Genomic DNA, 22369 nt, shown 5'->3' with positions numbered 1-22369 from the left:
GGAACAGGGGTAATTTCTGCGTAGGACTATTTTTGCGTACGTTCTAAATGCTCATTGGTTGAATTGGTGGTCTGTAACCTAAACAGTCACTTTTTGTCTTAGAAAAAATAAATAACTATACAGGTATCTTCCTACACACATACTGAATGCATTTGCAAAGTTTCAGTGAAATGTGACAAGCACTTTTTTAAATATTTGATTTTTAAATATAGGGTAACCAAGTTGTGCGAGCAAGAAAGTGACAATATTCTACCATACTTAAATGCATTAAATATTTGCAAAGAACTTTTTCTGACTTTTCAAATAAAAAATATCAATCACAACTTGTTTTTTAACAATATTAATGAAGAAATAGTTTTAAAAGTAATCATTTTCTGAGAAATTGGTCTATTTTTAAAAAATTATTTCTGACATGCCTCCCCCTTTTTCTTGATCACATATCAAAAATCCTAAATCTTTAAATTTTCACAAAAGGTGATATATTTGGCTTTAAATTTGTAAATACAGTGTTTTCACATTAAAACACGACCAGTAAAGGGCACCTAAAGCAAAAAAAGTACTCAATAATGGATTTTCCATGTTGCCATAGGGGAATGCTGATATGGCCTTAACCGCAGTAATGAAAGTGAGTTTTTCCTCATTTCTAACCTAATTTTTGCTCAAATCTACACAAAACTTGATTTCAAGTGCTTATTACCACCATATTTAGGTAAATATAGCCCTCAAAGTTTAATATTTGATATTTTTACTAAATTTTCTACACTTTTTACAAGATAGGACATAAAAATCAGCCAAAAAGACCAATTTTCAATAATTTGGACCTATAACTTAAAAAAATGCATATTTTGAAGGATTTTTGTAGTGTATTCCTCTCATGGCAAAGTTAACAAGATCTTCAAGTAGTTTAAAGCTATTTCAAAAAACTTTTCATTTTGCCATGGCTTCTACTTAAGGCTAAAAACCACTAATTCCACTTTCCATAGGCTTCTATGCTAATTTCACAATATTCAATGGCTTCTCTGGACTTTACCTTAACTTTAACCTGCAGAGGACTATATATCAGCATGATTCTACATATGTCAGCTCACAATCCTCAGAATGGCATGTGGGGTTAGCAGACTTGCAGTGCAGTACTGGTCACCGGAAGTGAAGGGTCTATAAATAGCATGGGAAATCCCAGTGTTTTCACAAGATAGGGGTATATTTAAAAATCATTATGGAGATTAGGCTTCACATCACAAGAAGCAAAATGCACCTATAAAATGTACAGAAATGTTTTTCCTTTCAGAAGCTGTTTAAATTTTTTAAATAAGATGAGAACTTTTTTCACAGCACTATGAGGAACAGGGGTAATTTCTGCGTAGGACTATTTTTGCGTACGTTCTAAATGCTCATTGGTTGAATTGGTGGTCTGTAACCTTAAATACCTCGTGCTTGGCGCAAAATATTTAAGTCTTTGGTTTCTTTGAAGCAGAAAGAACCTAACAACAGGGACAATAACCTCTAAATTTGCTAAGCAAACAGGATGTTACCTGCTATGTCGTGCTAAGAATGTCCCTACTACATTAATAGTTTTCAGTAGCTAAATGAGGAACGTGAAAAGGGAAACACGGGACAAGTCATCAAGCAAATGCAGTTACATACCAAATACATGTATCTATTAATCCCACCCAAAAGAAGCTAATTAAGAAATCCATTACCAATCTTATTAGTTGAGTGCATGTATAGAAACCCTTACTTTTTATATGAGGTTATAACAATTCCTCTTTACCCTTGGGTCAGTAGGAGCTTACAATGCGAAGGGAAACGAATACCATGATGAGTATAACAAGATATAGTGAATATGTTAAAGAGACAACAACCCCATCGAAATGAAAAAAAATGTCTACTCATTCAAATCTGAGTTTTGGTAAAGCTTGTACTGCGTTTGTCTCATAGGCACATTACCACATTTCTGTAGTTGACAGTGAATCAAGAACATATAACACATTATATCAATATAATTTTACAAATTTATTATGAATCTGAAGCATAACGGGATCTCCACTTCATTTAAAGCTGTTTAAAATGTCACACCAACACTGACCAACCATATCCAGACACACCATGATAAGTTATTATTGCTTGATTTTTTTTACAATGAGCATGTATTTTTAATACAGTAAATTTACTTGTACAAGTAGAAGAAAACAGTGTAAACCTCATGTATTTGAATCTTAACCAGAATTATTTCCAAATTTTCAGTCACTTGTCTTTATCAGACAATTATGTCAGATAATGCAGATTAGACTGATCCAGTACCCTCTGGTCATGTACTGAAAAAAAAAATGGAAATCAATGGAGCGCCTCCCTTCTTTGGTAAATTGGCTGCCCTCTTTCAGGATTTCTGGATTCACCACTGCAGATCTGACAAACTTTAGAACTTGACATTTGATAAGACAGGTTGATGGAAAGACTAGTATGATAGTATCAACAGTAGGACTAGGAATCAAAGAATGTCCTAGACTTTAGATAAAACAGGCTTCATGTAAATATACAGAGAACCCAGATTAAACTGGCTCCTGATCAAACCTGACACATGTTTAAATCAGTGGTTATCTAATCTTATTTCAATATACATTTAACCCTGATTAAACTGGACCTCTGTCTTAACCAGAAGCGATCTGATGTCATTTATTTTAGTTAAATTATGTGTTGTTTCAAAGTTCACAGGGAATTTGAGTAAGAAAAATTTCACTATACAAACATAAATATTTTGGCCACTATTGGAAAAAATAAAATTATAAGCCAACCACAATGAAACATCAAATCACAAGTGGCAGATAACAAGTACCTGATTGGGGATATATTTAAAAAACACTACAAAAACATGACTGTGGTTCCTTCATTACAACCACATGAAAGGGGAATAACTCACAATAAGGAGGAACAAATTCCTACTTCAAAATAGTATAATAAGTGAATCTGTTGTTTTTATTAATACAGTAGAACCTGTCTAAACCAAACCCATTTTGAACTTTAAAGTTGGTTTGCGTTAAGACAGTTACTTTCTTTATCAAGGTTTAAAATATATACTAACTAATATAAGGAACTTATAAGTGTCTGTTTTAGACTGGTTTTTAGATTACTCAGGGTTTGATTTACACAGGTTTTTAGATTACGCACGGCTTCTTTTAGACAGGTTTCACTATTTTCATGGTATTTGGAAGAAATAGCATAAACGTCAAAGGGGACATAGCCTATGGTTTAATTTTCAAATTTAAAAAAAATTCTTTAATGAAGAGTTATATCCCCTTAATTAACAAATTAAAAAGAATAAATGTCAGATATTGACAAATATCACATTTGTAACAAAAACTGAAAATGAGATATTTATGAATAACAGTAAACAATGCATAATCATTACATTTTAATATTTTAATGGTCTTTTGAAGACCAAATCAACAAAATAACAAGTCATTAAGTAGCAATCTATACTATATATAATAAAACCAGTAAAATTTGTTGATATGGACAAATATGACTGATATGAACACTATATACAAAATAGAGATCTATAAAAAGCAAATATCAAAATATGTAAAGCATTATGCATGTTATAAATATGACAAATTCTGCTTCAAACTAAACACAGAAGGAATTGTTGTAAATCTGAAAGAGCTAAAGGAGCACTAGGTTTAAAATTAGTTTTGTACAAATAAGAAAAATAATTTATAGCATCAGCTGTAATCAAACTTTCAATTCACAAATACATGAAATACTTAACCTGCCCTATGTAAAGAACTTTCTTTCCCAATAATACAAAATAACATTGATATGCATATTACTTTTCTACATGTATGTTGTTAAATATCAGTCTCTTTAAGAATCAGGCAGTAGATGTAACATAGTATGAAATAATCCAGCATTTTGACAATATAATATGACAAATCAAGGAATAATCTCATTTTCCATATCATTTGTGTGAAATAAGTTGGAATTTCATTGAAATGCACTGATTTCAAGGGGCAGGTAACCCTTTCAATACCTTAACTTTCTTACAATCTGGTGGAGTTTTCCAGTATTTTCAGTAATGCTGAGATCAAATTGTGGTGTTTCAAACAGAGAAGAAATTCTTGAGTAGAAAATCCCAGGGTTGGTTGGTTTTTTACATGAATGTTTCTGATTTTTTTTCCGGATTCTTATAAAGATTTGTATTTAAAAATTGACATGTACCTGATTAAATAACAAATGTGGATAAAATGCTTTGTACATTGATATGTCAAAATAAAAGCTCATATTTATTTGATATGACAACAATAAAGTTTGGACAAATTTCTTGATATATTAAGTGAATGCCATACAATTTAAAAATCAGCTTATGACACCACTTAAAGAATATTAAAAACCAACAGTGTTTCAGGTCCAGCCCTTAAAAGGTTTTATTTGACAGTAAAATAGGCAAAAATGCCATCAAAATAGCAATTTTTTCTGAAAATATAAGTTGCAAGGACAATGTGGTGGTTGGGCACCAAGCATTTCCATGCTCTGCATCCTGTTGCAATTACAAGGGATAAAATTTGGTGCATAAATGTGTTGGTAAAGTTTCTCCATTATTTATTATTTAAGACTGAAGTTTTCTGGGGGAAATCTATAAATTTATAAACAGGGATAGATGGCTCAATGTAATTCATAAATAAGTGAGTTTTGCTCATTTTAACCCTTGCACAAAAATTAACAAACAGGGGAACCCTGGTCCTCCAAACAACACCACTCTATCAAAGGTTTACTATGGGTAAATATCTATCAGTGGGAAGTTTTGGCATCAGTACAATTTATCATTCACAAGTGAATGCTAATATGATGTTTGATTTCTAAAACAGGCAACTATATATATGGTCCCTATGAGATTCGTAGATAAAAAATCAAGGTCAAACTCTCAAAAAAGTTGTAAAATCATTGTACAACCCTTACGATCAGTTTCAAATTTACAACTTTTTGAGTAAAACCATCACTGAAAATTTTGTGCACATATAACAGTGTAAATAAAAAAATAATATTAGACAGATCAACAAATAATCTAAAAGATTTAAATTTAATAATTGCAGTAACCAGTGTGCAATGAAAGACGTTCCTCTAACAGTGAAATTTCGTCAGTAATTGTCCGACATTCCTCGTCTAATTTAGTGTATTCTCCCTCCAAGTGTTTTCTGTCTAAATCTCTCACTGATTGGTCCTTTTGATTTCTAACTGAAATCCTGAAAAAAATAGTTTTTTTTATAAATTGTATTTCCCTAAAAAGTGACTATGTAAAAAGAATCCTGCTTGACATATAAAGTGGGTTCACATTGAAACTGCAAGCACATACAAAGAAAGATAACTCAAACCTGTAAAGGCTTAAGGTCTCAGTTTTAATATTCCCATAGAATTCTAAAGTGCAGTGCATATTTTTAGAATTTTTTTAATATTATGTAAATTGATTCAATAAAACTTTCACTTAGATAGCATTTTTTTAGGAAACATGAACAAATAATTTCCTGCAAAAAAGTAGGGTGAGTCCATGAAGATCGGACAGAAAAGTAGTCTTGAACTATAAATAGCCATATTCACTTTTGTTTTGCACCCATCAAACCAATCTTTTCAGTGGAATATTTTTATGCTATAATGTTAGATTTTCTTAACAAAAATTTTGTCATCTTATAGTGTTATGTTTGCTCAATATATAAATCATTGTTTATATCTTTTGACAAAACACTAGTTTGTAAAGAGCAAAAAGAAAATGCACTACATTTTTATACCCTCCATGTTATGATGTATATCTATGCACATCTACATATGACAATATCATACATTATGTAGTTTCATACAAAATCATCTCCAATATACAAATAGAGTCAAACCTATAGTCTTCAAGCCCTAGACAATATTGGTATGCACAAAATGTTAATACAATGTATTTCTAAAAAAATGTATTTCAACTAATGCTTCCAAGCTTGACCATCCTAATTCAACAGAATTTCAATCATACCTTGTTTTCTTTAACTCTACTAGATGAGTTCTAAGTTGTTCTATTTTACACAGGAGTGCTTTAGGACTTCCATCTAGATCTTCCAAAATTGATTCAGACTCAAAAATTGCACTATCACACTGGTCCCTTGATTTAGGGTCAACAGTCAAATGAGTATTGATATGAGAGTGTCCATTGGTCCATTCAAAATTGGTACTGGTATTTGATTGGTAGCAAGTTTGAACAGAAAAATTTGATTGGTTTATCACAGTCTGGGTAAAATCATAACTTGATGATGATTGGTTGAAAATCTGTACTGGAATATTTGATTGGTCAGACACACTTTTGGCACTTGTATGGTTTTCATACCCATCATCTTTATGGTCAGAAGTATCAATGGCTTGAACTATTGAACAAAAGTCTTCAAGGGGGCTAACTTGGATATCAGTCCCCTGGCTTAGTGTCTCAATATTTTCACTTATGGAATGTAATTCACGATCGTGGTGGGTTTTACGCTCAAGTGAATTGTTTTCTGAGCAAACCGCACTATCAGTTTCATCATTATCTCCTACATCTGCATCAAAATGACTATTGATGTTGTTAATTTTTTGCAAAATGTCAGCAAACATGCTGTCACCTTCAGAACTATATTCACCTTTAGATGAATTATCTCCCTTTTCAGAAATGTCCTGTTCTGAAAATGTGAAGACTTGATCTGGTCCCTTGTTAGTATCATCTGATTTTGGCTCGTGACACAATCGAGATGCATCAGGTACAGATCCAGAAGAACTTTTCCTTCGAACTTGAGAATACAGATCACCAGTTATCTCCCCTGGAATCTTTGGCTCATTAGACATTGTCTCCTCCTGAATTTTAGGTTCCTCTGGAGTAAATGGAATTTGATTGTCAGATACAAGGGTCAAATCTGAGGTCAAATCGAATGCCGAATCTTCATTTTCCTCACTGGATGCCTTTTGCTTTTGGTACTCTAGGTTCTAAAAATTATAAAATTTACAAATGTAACAAAATTTTGTGGCAAAATAGAAAAATGAGGACATTTTTAGGTGTCTAATCATATAATACCTTACTAGAGGCATTTGTATGGTTTCTATTCATGTCATACCTAAAAAATATAAAAAGAAATTTACAATTTTATACTATCACAGTTTAACCTGATCAATTATGAGGCTCATTTGATGCTGCTTTGAAATAAATAAAGAGTATCTAAGAATATTCTAATTTACACCTCCCATTTCCTTAAGATTAATTTTCCTCTAAGACAATACTTGGATTATTTTTGTAAAAGGACGTTCTAAATATCTTACTACTATATCTTCCTTTCATTTTTATTTTTTGGAAAACCTAAAATATTAAACATAAATTTTGCAAATATTCATTTTGTAAAATGAAAAAAAAAAAAAATCTTCAAATTTCTCAACAGGAGGAGGTAAAATATAATTATGTATAATGGTTTATCAAGTTTGAAGATGAAACTGATATGCCTTTCTAAGGGAAGAATTGCAGGTGTGTATCCAGAATTTAAAAAAAAAGGGTAGCTTACAGGCTTTCGTGTACACACTTCTGTTCAAATTTTGCAGGAAACTAACAAATTCTTAACAAAAACAAGAATCTCCCAGGAGCCAGAATTGCTCACCTGGTTAATTTTTTGTCTTTCAAGGGCAATAACTCTAACAAGCAGCTGTCCAACAATTTTACTCAATGAAGACTTTGTTAGGACTTATCATAAGGATCATTTCATTAATGAAAGTTTTATTCTATCTATTATGTCTTACAAGATATTGGCTGAAAACTGCTAAAAACATAATTTTTTGCCACACATGGGCAACAACTCTAACAAGAACACTTCCAGCAAGTCTGATCCCCACAAACTTTCGGCTCATTAGGATCATTTCAGCAATTGAAAGTTTCATTCTATCTATCATAGTTTCATCTAACAACTTTCATCCTTGGAGATTATTGAAGGCCTCATAATAAGGTTCATTTCAATAAAATGAATTTGGCTAAACCTAACAGTTTAGGAGATATATGAGAAAAAATTTTGACGAATCACAAAGTTTGGTTCCAGCTGGTCAAGTAATGTTAGAGGAGAAGATTTTTGTAAGAAATAACATTAAAAATAGCCAAAAAACGTCAAAAAGGGCAATAACTCCAACATAGATTAACACCAAGAGTTGACCACAGATAGATCTCATCATGCTGAACACTTTTATTCTGTAACAATTAGGCTAATTAGGCTAAAGCTAACATTTTTAGAGATATATGGGAAAAAACTACTGTATGACCTTCAGTTCTATTTGAAGTAATAGTGGGGTCATGTGTTTCCATGGAGATCCCCATGCCAGATCTATGTAGGATACCACAAGGAGCATTCATACTAAGTTTGGTTCAAGTTGGTCAAGTAGTGTCAGCGAAGAAGATAGAAAGAAATAACATTAAAAATTGCAAAAAAAAAGCATTGAAAAAGGGCAATAACTCCAACATGGCTTTTTAGATTAACACCAAGATTTGACAACAGATAGATCTCATCATGCTGAACACTTTTATTCTGTAACAATTAGGCTAAAGCTAACAATTATGGAGATATGTGGGAAAAATTACTGTCAGGCCCCTTTCTTCTATTTTTAGTAACACGGCCATGTTTTTCAACAGATCAATAATCCCCACTTCAGTTCTATGCTGGATACCCCAAGGAACATTCATAGCAAGTTTGGTTTCAATTGATCAAGTGGTGTCAGAGGAGATTATTTTTGAAAAATTGTTAATGACGTAGGATGACATCAACGAACCCCAAGTGATGGCAATAACTCACTTGGCCTTCAGCCAGGTGACCTAAAAAGGGGGTGGGTCCAACTCAAAGGAAAAAAAACACCTCCCTGGATCAGCTACTAATTTGAATATCTATAAAGCATAACATTTTTAGGATTATAAAGCAAAAATAAGCTCTGGTCTGTATGGAGAAAAAAATCAATTTTGTTCTAAAGATTATAAATAATATCTAATAAAAAAGATTCAGTTCCATATTATTCTATATAAACAAAATTTTAATTTTGTAAGAATTGTTACAATTCAATCTCATTTTAAATGAAAATTCTAAATAACTTCAAGTATGTATCTTTCTAACAAAATCTGTTAACTAAATTCACACCAAATATCAAAATTATATAGCATGAAAACTTTATATTTAGATATGGTAAATGTGAATGCTGTGTGCTGAAAAATGTTTTCAATGAAAAAATATCTGGAAAAAAGGTACTGTCATGAGATGATTTTTCTGTGTTAAAATTGTAAATAACTACTAATACATTTCCTAGTTCTAAGTAAAGCTTGATTTAAAGGGAGGTAAAAAGAAAGTCAGCCTATAAAATACCTGAGTTACAATTGCTGTTTCATAACAAAAGATCATTTAGAATATCCTCTGACACAAGTTTGAAATAATCTGAGTGCCTTATGAAATATTGTCCATAAAGAGATTTTTCAGATGCCAGAGAATTATCATTATGATCTACTGTTATGTTAGCATAGTAATGTTCCTGGAAACAAGAAAACATATAATGTATGGCACTATAAAAAAAAGCTTTGTAGCATAGAAAACAGTATAAAAGCTGTAATGTGCTTGAAAGAAGCTAAATGGTAAAGCAGTCCAAAAATGGTAACATGAAAATTATATACTATGAGTCAAAATTTTCTGCAAGATTTCTGTGTACATAAATGTACAACAACTGTTGTAATTCACATTGGCACAAGGAATATCATACAGGAAGTATGAACTTCTTTTTCTTTGGGAGCATTTCAGGTTTCCCTGGTCTTATAAAATGCTTCATTGGGTGCAGCTTGACATGACTGCAGATGTCCCAATCTGAAAAGTTGGGGAATGTATGGACACTTTATCCAAGTACAATGCATTTTTTTAGTTTGACTGGGATTAAGTATTTGACAGAGCATATTCTCAGACACCAAGTTAATGTGCTAATAGAACTTATAGTATATTTTTAGGAATAATTCTTATTGTAGAATAAGTCTTACCAGTATTACAGTTTAGTTACTGATACTATTTATATTTTCCTAACACAATCTAATTAAAACTAGACCTACCAATTGTTCCATTCAGTTACTGCATGTATAGGATATAATAACACTCCATTCCAATTTCTGTTCAGATGACCTTTTCAGAATCCTCAGGTTTTTCCCCTTGAATAATGCTTTCAAAATCATGAATGATGAAACTTGATTATCCTCAGAACAGAAAGTAGCATGGAGTGTTCTTAGATCCTACATGTAGTGACTGAATGGAATGATTGATAGTTCTAAGTTTAATTAGATTGCCTAATATTACAACATTCTTGCCATTTCTGAAAAGTTTGTATGCAGAGTCAGAGCTCGTAGAAATACTGTAGTGGTGGTCAATTTTTGCCACAAATATTGAAGTAGACATAATTATGTAGCTTCAGAATATGACAGTAAACTTACATCCTTAATTGATGAGTATCCTCCAGCATCCGATGTGGGAGATGTCAGATCTCGGGGATTGATATCGTGATACGGAGATTCATCTTCTACCCAGAATTCCTCTAAACCTTCTGGTAATGTTTCCGTAGATGTCTCGCTCATCAGAACTTTAAGCCATCCTCCCATTTCTTCCCTACTCAGAGGCTAAAAAATTGGAAATGGAGTTCATATTTTTTGGAATCAAACAACAAGCAAACTATAATTTAATTCTCATTGTGATAAAATATATTTCTCTATAAAATAGATCAGCAATTTAAAACTAATTTTAAATTGTAATTTTTATATAAATAAAATGCAAGTGCTATGTTATAACTGGAGTTAAAAAAATCACATTATAGATTATGACAATAGTGGAGTTAAAAAAATCACATTATAGATTATGACAATAGCACGATTTGTACCTAGCTGTTAGATAAAAAAAAATCACACATTAGCTGTGAACTTATATTAAACCAACCTCAATGGTGATCTTCTCTCCACCATTTTCCACCAACATTAATCCAAATTCACTCTTAGTTTCTGCCACAGCTCTTCGTAATTTACAGAATCGTAGTAAAAAGTCCAATTCACAGACTGTACTTGACTCATGTCTATAGCACTCAAATGAATTATCTCTAACTAGACACCACCTCTTTCCCCACTTCCTTCTGTTAAAGTTGCTATATACAGATAGGTAACCTAAAGAAAAGAAAAAAAAACAGATGATATCATATTATTGGCATTTTCAGGCATCAGAAATAAGTTATCTATGTCTGCCAGAAATCTAGTACACTATTTAAGTATTGACAAAAATTATATGGTCATTATTATGAGCTTGTGGATCATTACAGTGTACAGAGTTAGAAATAGCAGCCTGCCTGCCAGCCCGCTATTTTTTGGTAGGACTGGCTAAATTTATCAAAGATCTATAAAGCCATACAGTTATTGTATTGAAAAGTTGTATTCAGGACTCGCTAGAATTTGAGTGAGTTTCCTACCCTGCAGTGTACCAATCAGCACAAATAGGACTGATTTGTTCACTGTGTCTTCATTCACTACCCAGCACATTCTTAGACAATCTTAGCAACTCACCGAGTGTTTCTAGAAAAGCAGAGTAATATTACTTGAATCTTATATAATTATCAATCGATTCCTTGTTTCCTTGATTTCCCTTTAATCATATTTTCTGTCATTTACTATGTTTATACCCTAAAATGGTTTATACTTATTCCAAAGTTGTACTAGCCCAAGGGAGATAACTCAAATTTAACTTACCTGAATGTGTGACTGGTTTTCTCTGTGGGATAGGTGGGATTTCTGGTAGGAATACAGGAGTATCTGGTGTCATCACAGGGGAACAGGATGATTCAAGGGAACTAACTGTGCTTGGTCTTCCTCTCAGATTAGATAAATTGGAACTTGAAGAAATTTTTCTACCTGTCTTCTTTCCAATGGTGTCAAAGAATTGAGATGCACGGACAGCAAAAGATCCTATTCTGGAAACTTTTGGTTCTGTGAAATTTAAAACAAAAAGGTTCAAGTTGTGAAGAAAAATATTAAAACCCTGTGAGAAGAAACTAGTTCTATAGACAGACAAACAGTGTACTGATCTGACATAAGACCAATCTATACAGCTGACCTGACGCAAGACCAATCTACACAGCTGACCTGACATAAGACCAATCTACACAGCAACATGAAAATGTGAGACTGTGCCCAGCATTTTATAGTTTAAGCCAAATCCTTAGATCTCAATATTTGATTAAATTTTCTATATACCACAAAAAAGAATTTTCAATTAACAAATGTAAGCATGAAAAACAGTTGATTGAATGAAAGAAGGTAAAATAATGTCCACTTCAAAACATCATTATGTTAGAGCCATCATACATTCAATCATATTCAGATATTTACAGAATATTACTAGCAAATGTACAGTCAAAGCATTCTGCATGCTAAAATAAAATGACTGCAAATCAAAAACGAAGTCAAACTACTTACATGTTGCATATATTCAACATTTTACATGAAATAAAAATTACTAAAGTAAGTATGACCAGTTTGAATAACCATACTTTCTGATATATGAAACCCTACCAGATAAAATTCTTGTTACTGGTTCAGAATTGTTAATCTTAAGATATTTTCTCAGTGCATACAATTCCTGCTGGCATATGAAACCTAATAAAGTCATACCAAAAAAAATTTGTCTCTGCTATTGAGAGTAATAAATTGTCTGCATTTTGACATCCTATACCTTTTGAAGTATTATGAATCTGACAATAGTGATAGTGCAAGACAGAAAATACCCAACAGTCAGATTTCTCTAATGAATCTCCAGAAAACAGTAAAATCTTACCAGAGAGGTCCGAGTTATCCCAATGAGAAATTCTAATGATGTACTTACTGTTAAAACTATTGGACCTAACAAATTCTTGGTCTAAACCATCATAACTAGTGTTGAGTGATCCCTGGGAACTAGTCATCCTCATGTCAGTCTAAAACACACTATCTCAATTAAATGCAGACACAAAAATATTATAACTATAATTACTCTGAATCTTGGGACTCCTCATTTAAACTTGTGCTTTTTAACATTTTTTCAGAATCATAAAAATTGGATCAACAATATTCTTTTCTTATTCATTCTAATGATAACACCTACAGAAATTTTCCTTTTTTAGGCTCTAATTTCTGACAGGGTGTGGCAAAATCCTAAAAAAAAACTACAAGGCCCTTCCCATGTCCCTAGGAACAATGTGTTGAAATTTCAAAAAGACTGGATACATTTAACTCAATTTATTTTAAATCAACTAAATTTTAATCAAGTTATTGTAATAAAATAAAGTTAATGTATGCCAATAACAACAATGACTGGGTAATACCATTATATGACTGAAATTTTTTTTGGTGGTCATATTAAAAAAAGGCAAAAACAGTTCTTATTTACACTTCCTTATCTTTGTTGTTTGCAATGACTCATCAAGAACTTAACTCCCTTAACCTTGTTTATAAATTGGTCTCTCACTTAATAACTTCTTACTTACTCTGCTTCCGTATATCTGGTTTTTATCTGCCCCTGTACACAAGGTACTTCTGGCCAGGTGTTGGTAAACCGCTGGTGGAGGCCCTCCTTCTGACATAGCATTTATATACTGCAGATAAAAAAGAGAAACAGTTTAGGTAAAATTGCAACATATGTTTTAAAAACACATGAAAACATATGTTTGTAAAATGGTTCTCATGTGTTTAGGACAACCATAAAAAATATTTGAATAACACATGTTTCTGACTTACAAATTAATGCATGAAAAAAAATTAACAAATATTACATGGTTTTTCTCTGTTTTAAAAAGGACTTTATACATAAAAATGGTACAGTTTTTGTATTATTTTTGAAAACATATGATTTCATGTATTTTTAAATGCAAAAAAAACCATATATTTACTGGTTCTAAACCTATCTTGCCATTTATTTCAGAACATATGTTGTAGTTTTGTCTGTGTATTATAGTATTCTGAAAGATGAAATTTTTTCTATCCATTTAGAACAACAGAAGGTTAACATGCATGTTTTGTTTCCCATCAGTAACATTAGCATTAAAGTTTTATGTTATCTATAGCTGCATAAAAAATCATGAAGATTTCAAAATTTAAAACTCAGATTAAGTGTTTCCAAAATGATTTGATTAGTAGAAATTTGATGATTTTGTTCAAATCTTTGCACATTTTTCCATATATACAAATGTATATTGGTATATGATATTGTTTTACCATTAAAAAGTTTTCTTACTATATAGTTAATCTCATGAAAAAATAACTTAAATGAACATAATTAGATGTTTAATTGTGCGTTACTTGACATTTGGTGGATGACTATCTCAATGGCAATCATACCACATCTCCTATTTTCATATTACATATCTACGTATATCAGCATTTTTCTGTAAGTTCATTCACTAAGAATTAACATACCTCACACCACAAAGAAGCCCATTCCTTAGTATCTACAGCAAACAAATGGAGCTCTAAGGAAGGATGAGTTAACTTGATATCAAATCCTTTCCGATTATCTCTTTCCCAGAATGTTCCTAAATATCCTGTCAACTGAATCACCAGTGATGGTTTATGTTCACATTTTTCTGGTTTATAACATACTAAGCGTCCTTCAGACAAGGCACATATTTTTTTAGTCCAGGATAGCTTCCCTTTGTAGAGGAGCTCCCCTGACAATGTCACCTCCTCCAAACATTTGAAAGGCACATTAAGGTCCCATTCCTTAGAAGATCGAGACTTGGATAATTTTTTATGCTTATTGGATTTCTTGACTGGTCTGAAAAAATAACAGCAAAATTTAGTAACAATTAGGACATATATGGCCAGTGCTTGGTAAAACAATGATACAGCCTATGTGTTGCACGAAATCATGGCCATGTCAGTTGTGACATAGGTAAAATTGGGTAAGACTTATCTTTAACTGTCACATGTTGATGATGTTGGTCATATGTTTATCACTATTGTAACAAGGCCGTGGTCTAAGCAGCTTTGAAGCTCTTCATAACAGTACAAAAAATAATTACATGACATTTGAATTACCGGTATTGCTTTCATGTTTTATAGAACAATTTAATTTTGGAAAAGCTGTTTTCATGGGTTTAATAATGACTTCTATGTAAATAAGAACAAATTGCATTCCTGTTATACAGAATAGATATAAATAGCTGCAGATAAAGCACATAGTATGCCTATCCTTCACTTTTTTGGTCTTCAAGTCCTATGACTCAATAATGAAAAACTTAAAAAAAAAACAGAGAAGCTTCCTTCTATGTACAAATAATTATTAGAAATCATCAAAGTGTTTTTGAGAAATAATCCTACAGGCAGACAGAGATTAACCATATCACGGGCAGGCAACTCTGATCAAACACATTGAAATAGCTTCAACAATTTCAATTTACAAGTTCAAAGTTTCTAAAAATGTGAGAATAGGTGATAAAACACAGAATCATAACAATATTTAATATAACAATTGAGTTTAGCTAACCAATATAGATTGCTAAAGAAACATTGAGTTATCTCCCTTTGACCACTAAAAAAAGAGGCTTACTTTGGCAGTGGAACATTGAATTTGGATGTATCTTCTTCTTCATAGGATTCATATGATGTTCCATCTAAATCATCTACAAGAAAAAAAATATATAAAGAGAAATCCTGATTGCTGATATTTTAATTCTCATACTTTTAGGTAGGATGATGTGTATTGAGTGTCCTGTGCTTCCTATAGTGCCAAGAATAGCTAATGACATGTACTAGTGTAATAAAATTTTGAAAATGTAAACATGAGTACTGAAAAATAGCCCTATCATAAGTACTCAAGAATATATATATAGTTTGTTCCATCTTAAGGGTAAAACCTTACATGCACTTCAATATTACATCACAATTCTTTGTATCTGGGGTACAAACAGTTACATATTTAACTGTAGGCTGGTATCTTTTTTGATCTACGTTGAAAATGCTTGATCATTACTTTGCTTATTCTATTTCTGAAATAATTTATAGATGTTTCTAAGTGTTAATTGTGTGCTGTTTTGGTGCTTTTACAATGGTTGTCCGTGTTTTCAATATTATAATGAAGAAGAAAACATTACCATCTCCACTGTTAGCAACTCATATGATAAAGCCATTAGCGAAAGCTTGAATCTCAGTAACAAAGCTACTTTGGACTTAAAAATTGCATAAATTAAGTAGTCTGTAAGCTAATTCACACTAGGGGTATCCCAACACCCAAACTTAAGTATAAGCCCCATCCTTCTAACAGGGGATATGTACACAGTGAAATTTTAATTGATTATTCATAAAAAAAAAAAAACAAAAAAAAAAACATAAAAAACTACAACAAAACAAAACAAACAATAATTTTCTGTGAGCGATGGCTCACTTATGATATCCCCACTTTCAATCAGGATATAAGGAAAATAAACAAAGTCCATGGTAAACAGGAAGTTGTTATCAAATATTTCCAAAAAGGATCCCACCATATGGCATACCTACAGGAAGAATGTGTTTAAATTTCATCTGCTCTGATGGGTAGTTGCTGAGAAAAATGCAAAGAAAAAAAAGTTATGGATGGACACACAGACAAAGGTAAAACAGTATATCCCACTCTCCTTCTGAGCAGGGGCATAAATCTAAAAAAAAAACTGAAGTTATGGTTTGTTTTAAAAGAAGTGATTTTTACACAGACTGCAATTACTTGCTTCTTTTAAGAAAAGGTGATGTCATATCTAATATCAGGTCATAAAATATACCTGTATCAGTTCACAAATACACATGTATCAGTTCATAAAATATACCTGTATCAGTTCAAAAATATACATGTACATGTATGAAAAGTCACATGGGATAAAATCTTCCTAGGTATTGCATGATCAAAAATATTTGCATTAGAAATATGATAACTTAAAATTCAATACTCTGTATTATGTTTACATGTTTTCAAAACATTTAAAAGAAAAAAACATCCTGAGAAAGGTCTTCGAACTGAGATGACAACTTTCCTGTAATTTAAGCTCTTGTTGGCACCAGTTCTAAATTATGAATTATTCAGGACTGTAACACAATAACACTGACATTTAACAAAAAACCAAAGTCCTTTTACATGCTATTTCCCACATGCTCATGTAATAATACATGTTAAAATTAAGATGAACGCAAGGGGAATTACATATTAAAGCTCCTTTAGAATCTGAAGAATCACAAAAAAGATGTTTTCACATGCACTGTACATAGAATACAATCCAAGGACAAATTTGACATCCCCTTTGTTTACCTAATCTTAATCACCAGTGACAACCATGTTTTAACAAAAATAAAATAAAACAGTTGAGATTGTCCTGTTATTGCAGATATGAAAAAAGCAAGAAGTGTAAAAAATGGGATGACTGTTTCTCATTGTAATAATAGTAGATAGAAACCTATTGTTCATAGTTCAATCAAACATAATTTGAGCATTCCTCTATGGATTATATGTACTTAACCTAAAGAGGTCAAAATAAAGTACATGTGGTCATTTCTCATTGCATGGAAAAAGGGGGGATCTGATTTGTTGATCAATAGCTTCATTTAAGACTTGTGATGGTTTAAACAAGGATGTTTTCTCATGTATTGAAGACGGAACTATGTCCGCGTGTTAATTTATGGATGTCGCAAGTGTTTGGGTCAGAATCCCATAGGCATTTCCTACATATATTTTTTAAAAATTTGAATGAACCAGTATGTTTTTCCTTCAAGGTTTATTTTTGTATTAACATGCATCTTGTCTGCTATAATATTTGAGTATTCAAAGTTCTCTGATAGTTGAGCACTGCTAGTCAGTAAATTGATACCAGTAATATTTGTAAACAGTAAACCATTGATGACCTACCTTTTCTTAATTTCTACCAGCCTAATAGTACCAATCCAGCAATATAGCATTTGTTTTTAATTCAAAGCCTTAAAGTTGGATTATCTCCCTTTGCCACCAATCTTGCTTCATGCACATCTACATTATTTGTAAACCATCATATAAAATTTTATCAAATTCCATTGAATGATTAATGCAGAGTTGCATTTACAAAATAAATGAATTGACAGATTCATATATTAACCTAAAATTAGTTCAAAATGTTTTTTCTTTGCATTACTACTAATATGCCATACAAATTGACAGTCTTCGTAAATGAATACACATTATGGAAGTAAACAGAGTGAACAATACTCTGACGTCAATAAACGAAATAAATAAACCTAATTAATGCATCATAATTAATGTAATTTCAATTGCCACTATGCACCATGAATACTTAAAACTCCATGTCATATTAAAAAAAGAATTTTTAATTAACTCTCACGATCACAGAGGAAGCTCAAAGAACTTCCTTATCTTTAACAACTGAGACAAGTGTAGATTAAATAGTCTCATTTACTACCAATTTCTAACTAATAACATTCATTTAGTAATGGCTTTCTATTATTCTATAAAGTAATGAATGTTATATTTTTATAAAATCTATTTTAAGGAGGACCTGCACCTTCTACATATAAAACCTATTTTAAGTGACATTTCAAAGTAGAGCGAAATAATGGTCAGATTAGACAGGTGGTCTTTATAGTCAGGTTTTTTTTTTACATAAAATGCATTACATTTAAAGGAATAATATAATCAGCCATTTTGGGTGGTGGTTAAGAAGGTCTGACCAATTCTATAAAATATAATGAACATTTGACAGCATCAAGTTCTGAAGTTACAGTACAATAAATATTCAAATTTGTAAAAATTATCAGTGAAAATCTTCATAAAAAGGCGTTAAAATCATTCCAACTTATAATGCAGTGAAAGGAGTTTTACAATAAGTTGTATCACATGTATAAAGCAGACTGGGCAAGATTGTAAAAAGAACTGACTGCATTTTAGATCTTGTGTTCAAAGCTATCTTTTTACATAAAAAATTAGATTTTGGTCCTTTTATTTAGGGCTGTAGCTAAAATTTTAGGAAGGTTCCCATGGAATTATTAGTACAAAATGTTTCTGACTTTAAAAGAGCTTCATTAACTTTGAGTAAGTTTTAAAAGCTTTTAACATGTATTTGCTTCAAGGGGGATGGGGTTTATTGCAACCCTTAAACCTGTCTGCCCATGGGTATGTTTTTGCTATCCTCTGGAATTTGCAATTGTCCGCTTCATTCATGATAATGGAAAATTTTGATGTCTAGTTGAGGGGGAAGAGGGGTGAGGAGGGCAAGTTAGGGTTCCAGATCAATTTTCTTTTCTTTTCTACACAAAAAGTTACTTTGTAATCACTCTGTCTGTCAAACAGTATGTGACTCCAAAAGTCAAAAGTTCCGGGTTCAATATATTGGTGCACTTTGATGTTACATGAACATGTTTGCGTACTTTTTCTACGCATGTTGTACAATTATGATGCCATAGACAATCATGTACATGTTTGAATCATCGGTTTGGAAATCTATATCAACATGTTTGTTTTTGTAGGTATTGCATCACAATTAAAGTTTTATACAAAATATTTATCTTTAAATGACCCTTACAGATCACACTGATGAATCATTTGAACAAAACAAAACAAAATACAAGAACACGTGACTTTTAATTCCAATTTCATTATATATAGGTTTCTTTCCATTTAAGAGGTAATATTGGACGAGCTATGGAGCTTTGTGGGGCGAAAGGGAGGAGTCCTTTTACTTTTTCCCATTACCGGTAAATTCATATCATGTACATTATGCTGTGGTAGAATCCCCCTTTCATTGGAATGATTTGTTTATTTCGTGCGCCCCGTGCAGGTCCGGGTGTCAAAAGAATAGGCCTGCAGCAGCGCTAAGCTTGTCGTAAAAGACGACTGAATAGTGCTCAGAAACCTAGCCGGGGGCTAGGTGCTCTGCCCACAGAGCAACTGGGATGTGTGCCCCAGGTGGTGGAATGGGGTACCCCTGGCGTGTGACATGCTGGGGTTGTCAGGCTATAATACGGAAAACCTGACCGCAAACCATAGTGGTGCACCGTGTTGGGAAAGATGCCACGTTCCTCGCACGTTAAAGAACCCTGCTGTGGTATTCGATAGGAGTAGGAACCTTTGCGCTCCGCCACAGGAGGCTAAATTGCCCTACTTTACCCATCCCCCCTTTTTGCAGTGGCAATCAAAATTTGTCGACCCAATTATCCTTGTGACCCATCCTTTTTTTTCATTTCATGTACACTTTGTCATCCATTTCATGTTCATTGTCTGAATATAGCTGAAATATTGCTGCTCGGATGTTAAACCCCAACAAACAAACAAACAATTTATTTCGTGCAAATTTGGCAAAAAAAAAAAAAAAAAAAAAAAAAAAAAAATAGCTGACCCCCCTTTTTTTTAACCCAGCTTGACCCCCCCTTTTTTTGAATCTGGATCCACCACTGTTTTCTTATATGGACTACAATATACATCATTCAGTTGTACTAATTTAACTGTACATTTTCCATATTGTACCTATAATGTATAATGTAAATCATGTATATTTGATTACAAGGCAGTTATAATTGGTAATAAAATATCATTATATTGTACAAACCTAAGAGCCCAAGGCCCTTCTATTTAGTCAAATGATTTTATTAAAATGACTTAAGCTTTTACATCCCTCCTGTTTGTCAATTCAATGTAAACTGATAATTTGACATTTTAATACCAAAATCAGTTATTGTCTACTCTGAAAAAAAACCTGTTAAGTCTAAGAATAATCTTATGGTCCATAGTAACACCAACCAAAATCTTATGGTCCATAGTAACACCAATCACAATCTTATGGTCCATAGTAACACCAACCAATTTTCGAAAAAAAAAAAAAAAAAATGAAGATTTCATGGACAAAAATTGTTGTCCCCAAATTTTTGCTGGGTACATGCCAAGTACATCCCAGCCTGAATCAATGCCTGGAGTGTGCTGACTTGCCTTGCCTGGAGTCTGCTGACTTGCCTGAGGGTGAACCTGTTCTTTTGAAGTTAAGTGTTTTTCTTTTTTTTTCATAAAATCAACTAAAATTTTGCAACATATAAAGATGTGTGTCCTTGACTCCCAGGACCTCCTTGTGAACCTCTTTAAAACAGTTTACAACATTAGCAAATTTCCACTGTTGGTTCATGCTGATTGAATTAATAAAAGTCATATATTTGACTGAACGGTTCTAAATATTATCAGTTATGCAATGAAATTAAATAATTAAATTTAATATCAATAGTGTAATCCATGATTTAAAAGTTTCATGGAGTAAACAATTTTCCTGCAATCATATAAAATAAACATCTGTGTGAGAGACATTTGACTGGCTATTTTTACCTCATAAAACCCTAATCTTCTACCTTAAGTCATGATTTTCTCACACAATGATGAAGTTTTAGCCTTAAGAAAGGTTAAAACAGACCTAATACTTATTTGTTTATTACAAGAAAATGAATAACATCAATTTCAAAGTTTAAATGGGGTTAATCCTAAATTGGGAATCCCAAGAAAACACAGCTTTAGGAATAAGGTTTTGTTGACCTTATTGTTTGAAAACATGGGCAAATTTACATGGAAATACAATTACAAATTTTGCATATATTACACATACGTGTAGCTCCAGAGTTTCCGGAAATCAACAGGCTTAAAGATTGACAAATATCTGAAAATGCAATTAACAGCATAGTGTGTTGTTTAAGCCAATTGACAGGCTCACACAAGGTTTATAATGCTATGTTGTACGATATCAGAAGATTTCTACAACTAACCCAAGGCACATCCAAGGTTTCATACAGATTTTTTTTTCTCATTTTTATGAGGGGCAAAAAAAAAAATCATAATTTGATTAAGTTTTCCTTATTAAAATCATTTTCCCTTTTGATTTCATAGTACTTCCAAATTTTTTTTTCATAACACAATGTCTATAAAGACTTTATTTTCAGACATAAGAAGAAGAATGATGATTGTTACAACAGACTGTATGTCTTCCTGGTGAAATCTGTTCAAGTCAAATAACTGCTATAAAATTGGTTGAAACAAAATGATAAGTATACATCATAAATGACACACCAATCTTCAAAAATTAAATGAAATCATAATCATCACAGAAGAGTTGCATGCAACAGGTACTATATTAGTGACAGATGCCTGGACTATGGCCATTACAAAGTCCTTTCATTGCATAGAGTTAAGATAGAGTCATTTACCTTCATTTTGTGTTTTCCAAATTTATGGCTACATTAACCCATACTTAAAGAAAAAAAATTACCTGACACAAAATCAGACCAACCCAGCAACTAAATATCTTGTTTATAATGTAAAACAAAGGGTTTTAATAATTC

The 22369-nt window shown here is 32.1% G+C and overlaps 1 protein-coding gene across 2 annotated transcripts in view; it reads right to left on the bottom strand.

Annotated features, from left to right (window-relative positions):
- Positions 1–2000: 2000 nt before the first annotated feature.
- LOC148600947 (uncharacterized) overlaps positions 2001–22369 on the bottom strand; it is a 62495-nt gene continuing 42126 nt past the window's right edge. For both annotated transcript variants that reach the window (XM_088554174.1, XM_088554173.1), the window contains exons 6-14: positions 15600–15672; positions 14468–14825; positions 13540–13647; positions 12900–12990; positions 11768–12004; positions 10971–11191; positions 10475–10657; positions 6008–6981; positions 2001–5237 (exon numbers count right to left, since the gene is read on the bottom strand). In XM_088554174.1, the coding sequence (XP_088410300.1) occupies positions 5075–5237; positions 6008–6981; positions 10475–10657; positions 10971–11191; positions 11768–12004; positions 12900–12990; positions 13540–13647; positions 14468–14825; positions 15600–15672 (2408 nt within the window). In that variant the 3' untranslated portion in view covers positions 2001–5074. The remainder of the gene's footprint in view (positions 5238–6007; positions 6982–10474; positions 10658–10970; positions 11192–11767; positions 12005–12899; positions 12991–13539; positions 13648–14467; positions 14826–15599; positions 15673–22369) is intronic.

This window comes from Perna viridis, chromosome 12, assembly GCF_037379345.1.
Source record: "Perna viridis isolate PV_CMFRI_1.1 ecotype Kerala chromosome 12, ASM3737934v1, whole genome shotgun sequence".
In the NCBI taxonomy this organism is placed as follows: domain Eukaryota; kingdom Metazoa; phylum Mollusca; class Bivalvia; order Mytilida; family Mytilidae; genus Perna; species Perna viridis.
The sequence above is the reverse complement of the archived record's forward strand: the minus strand, read 5'-3'. Positions and strand labels throughout refer to the sequence as shown.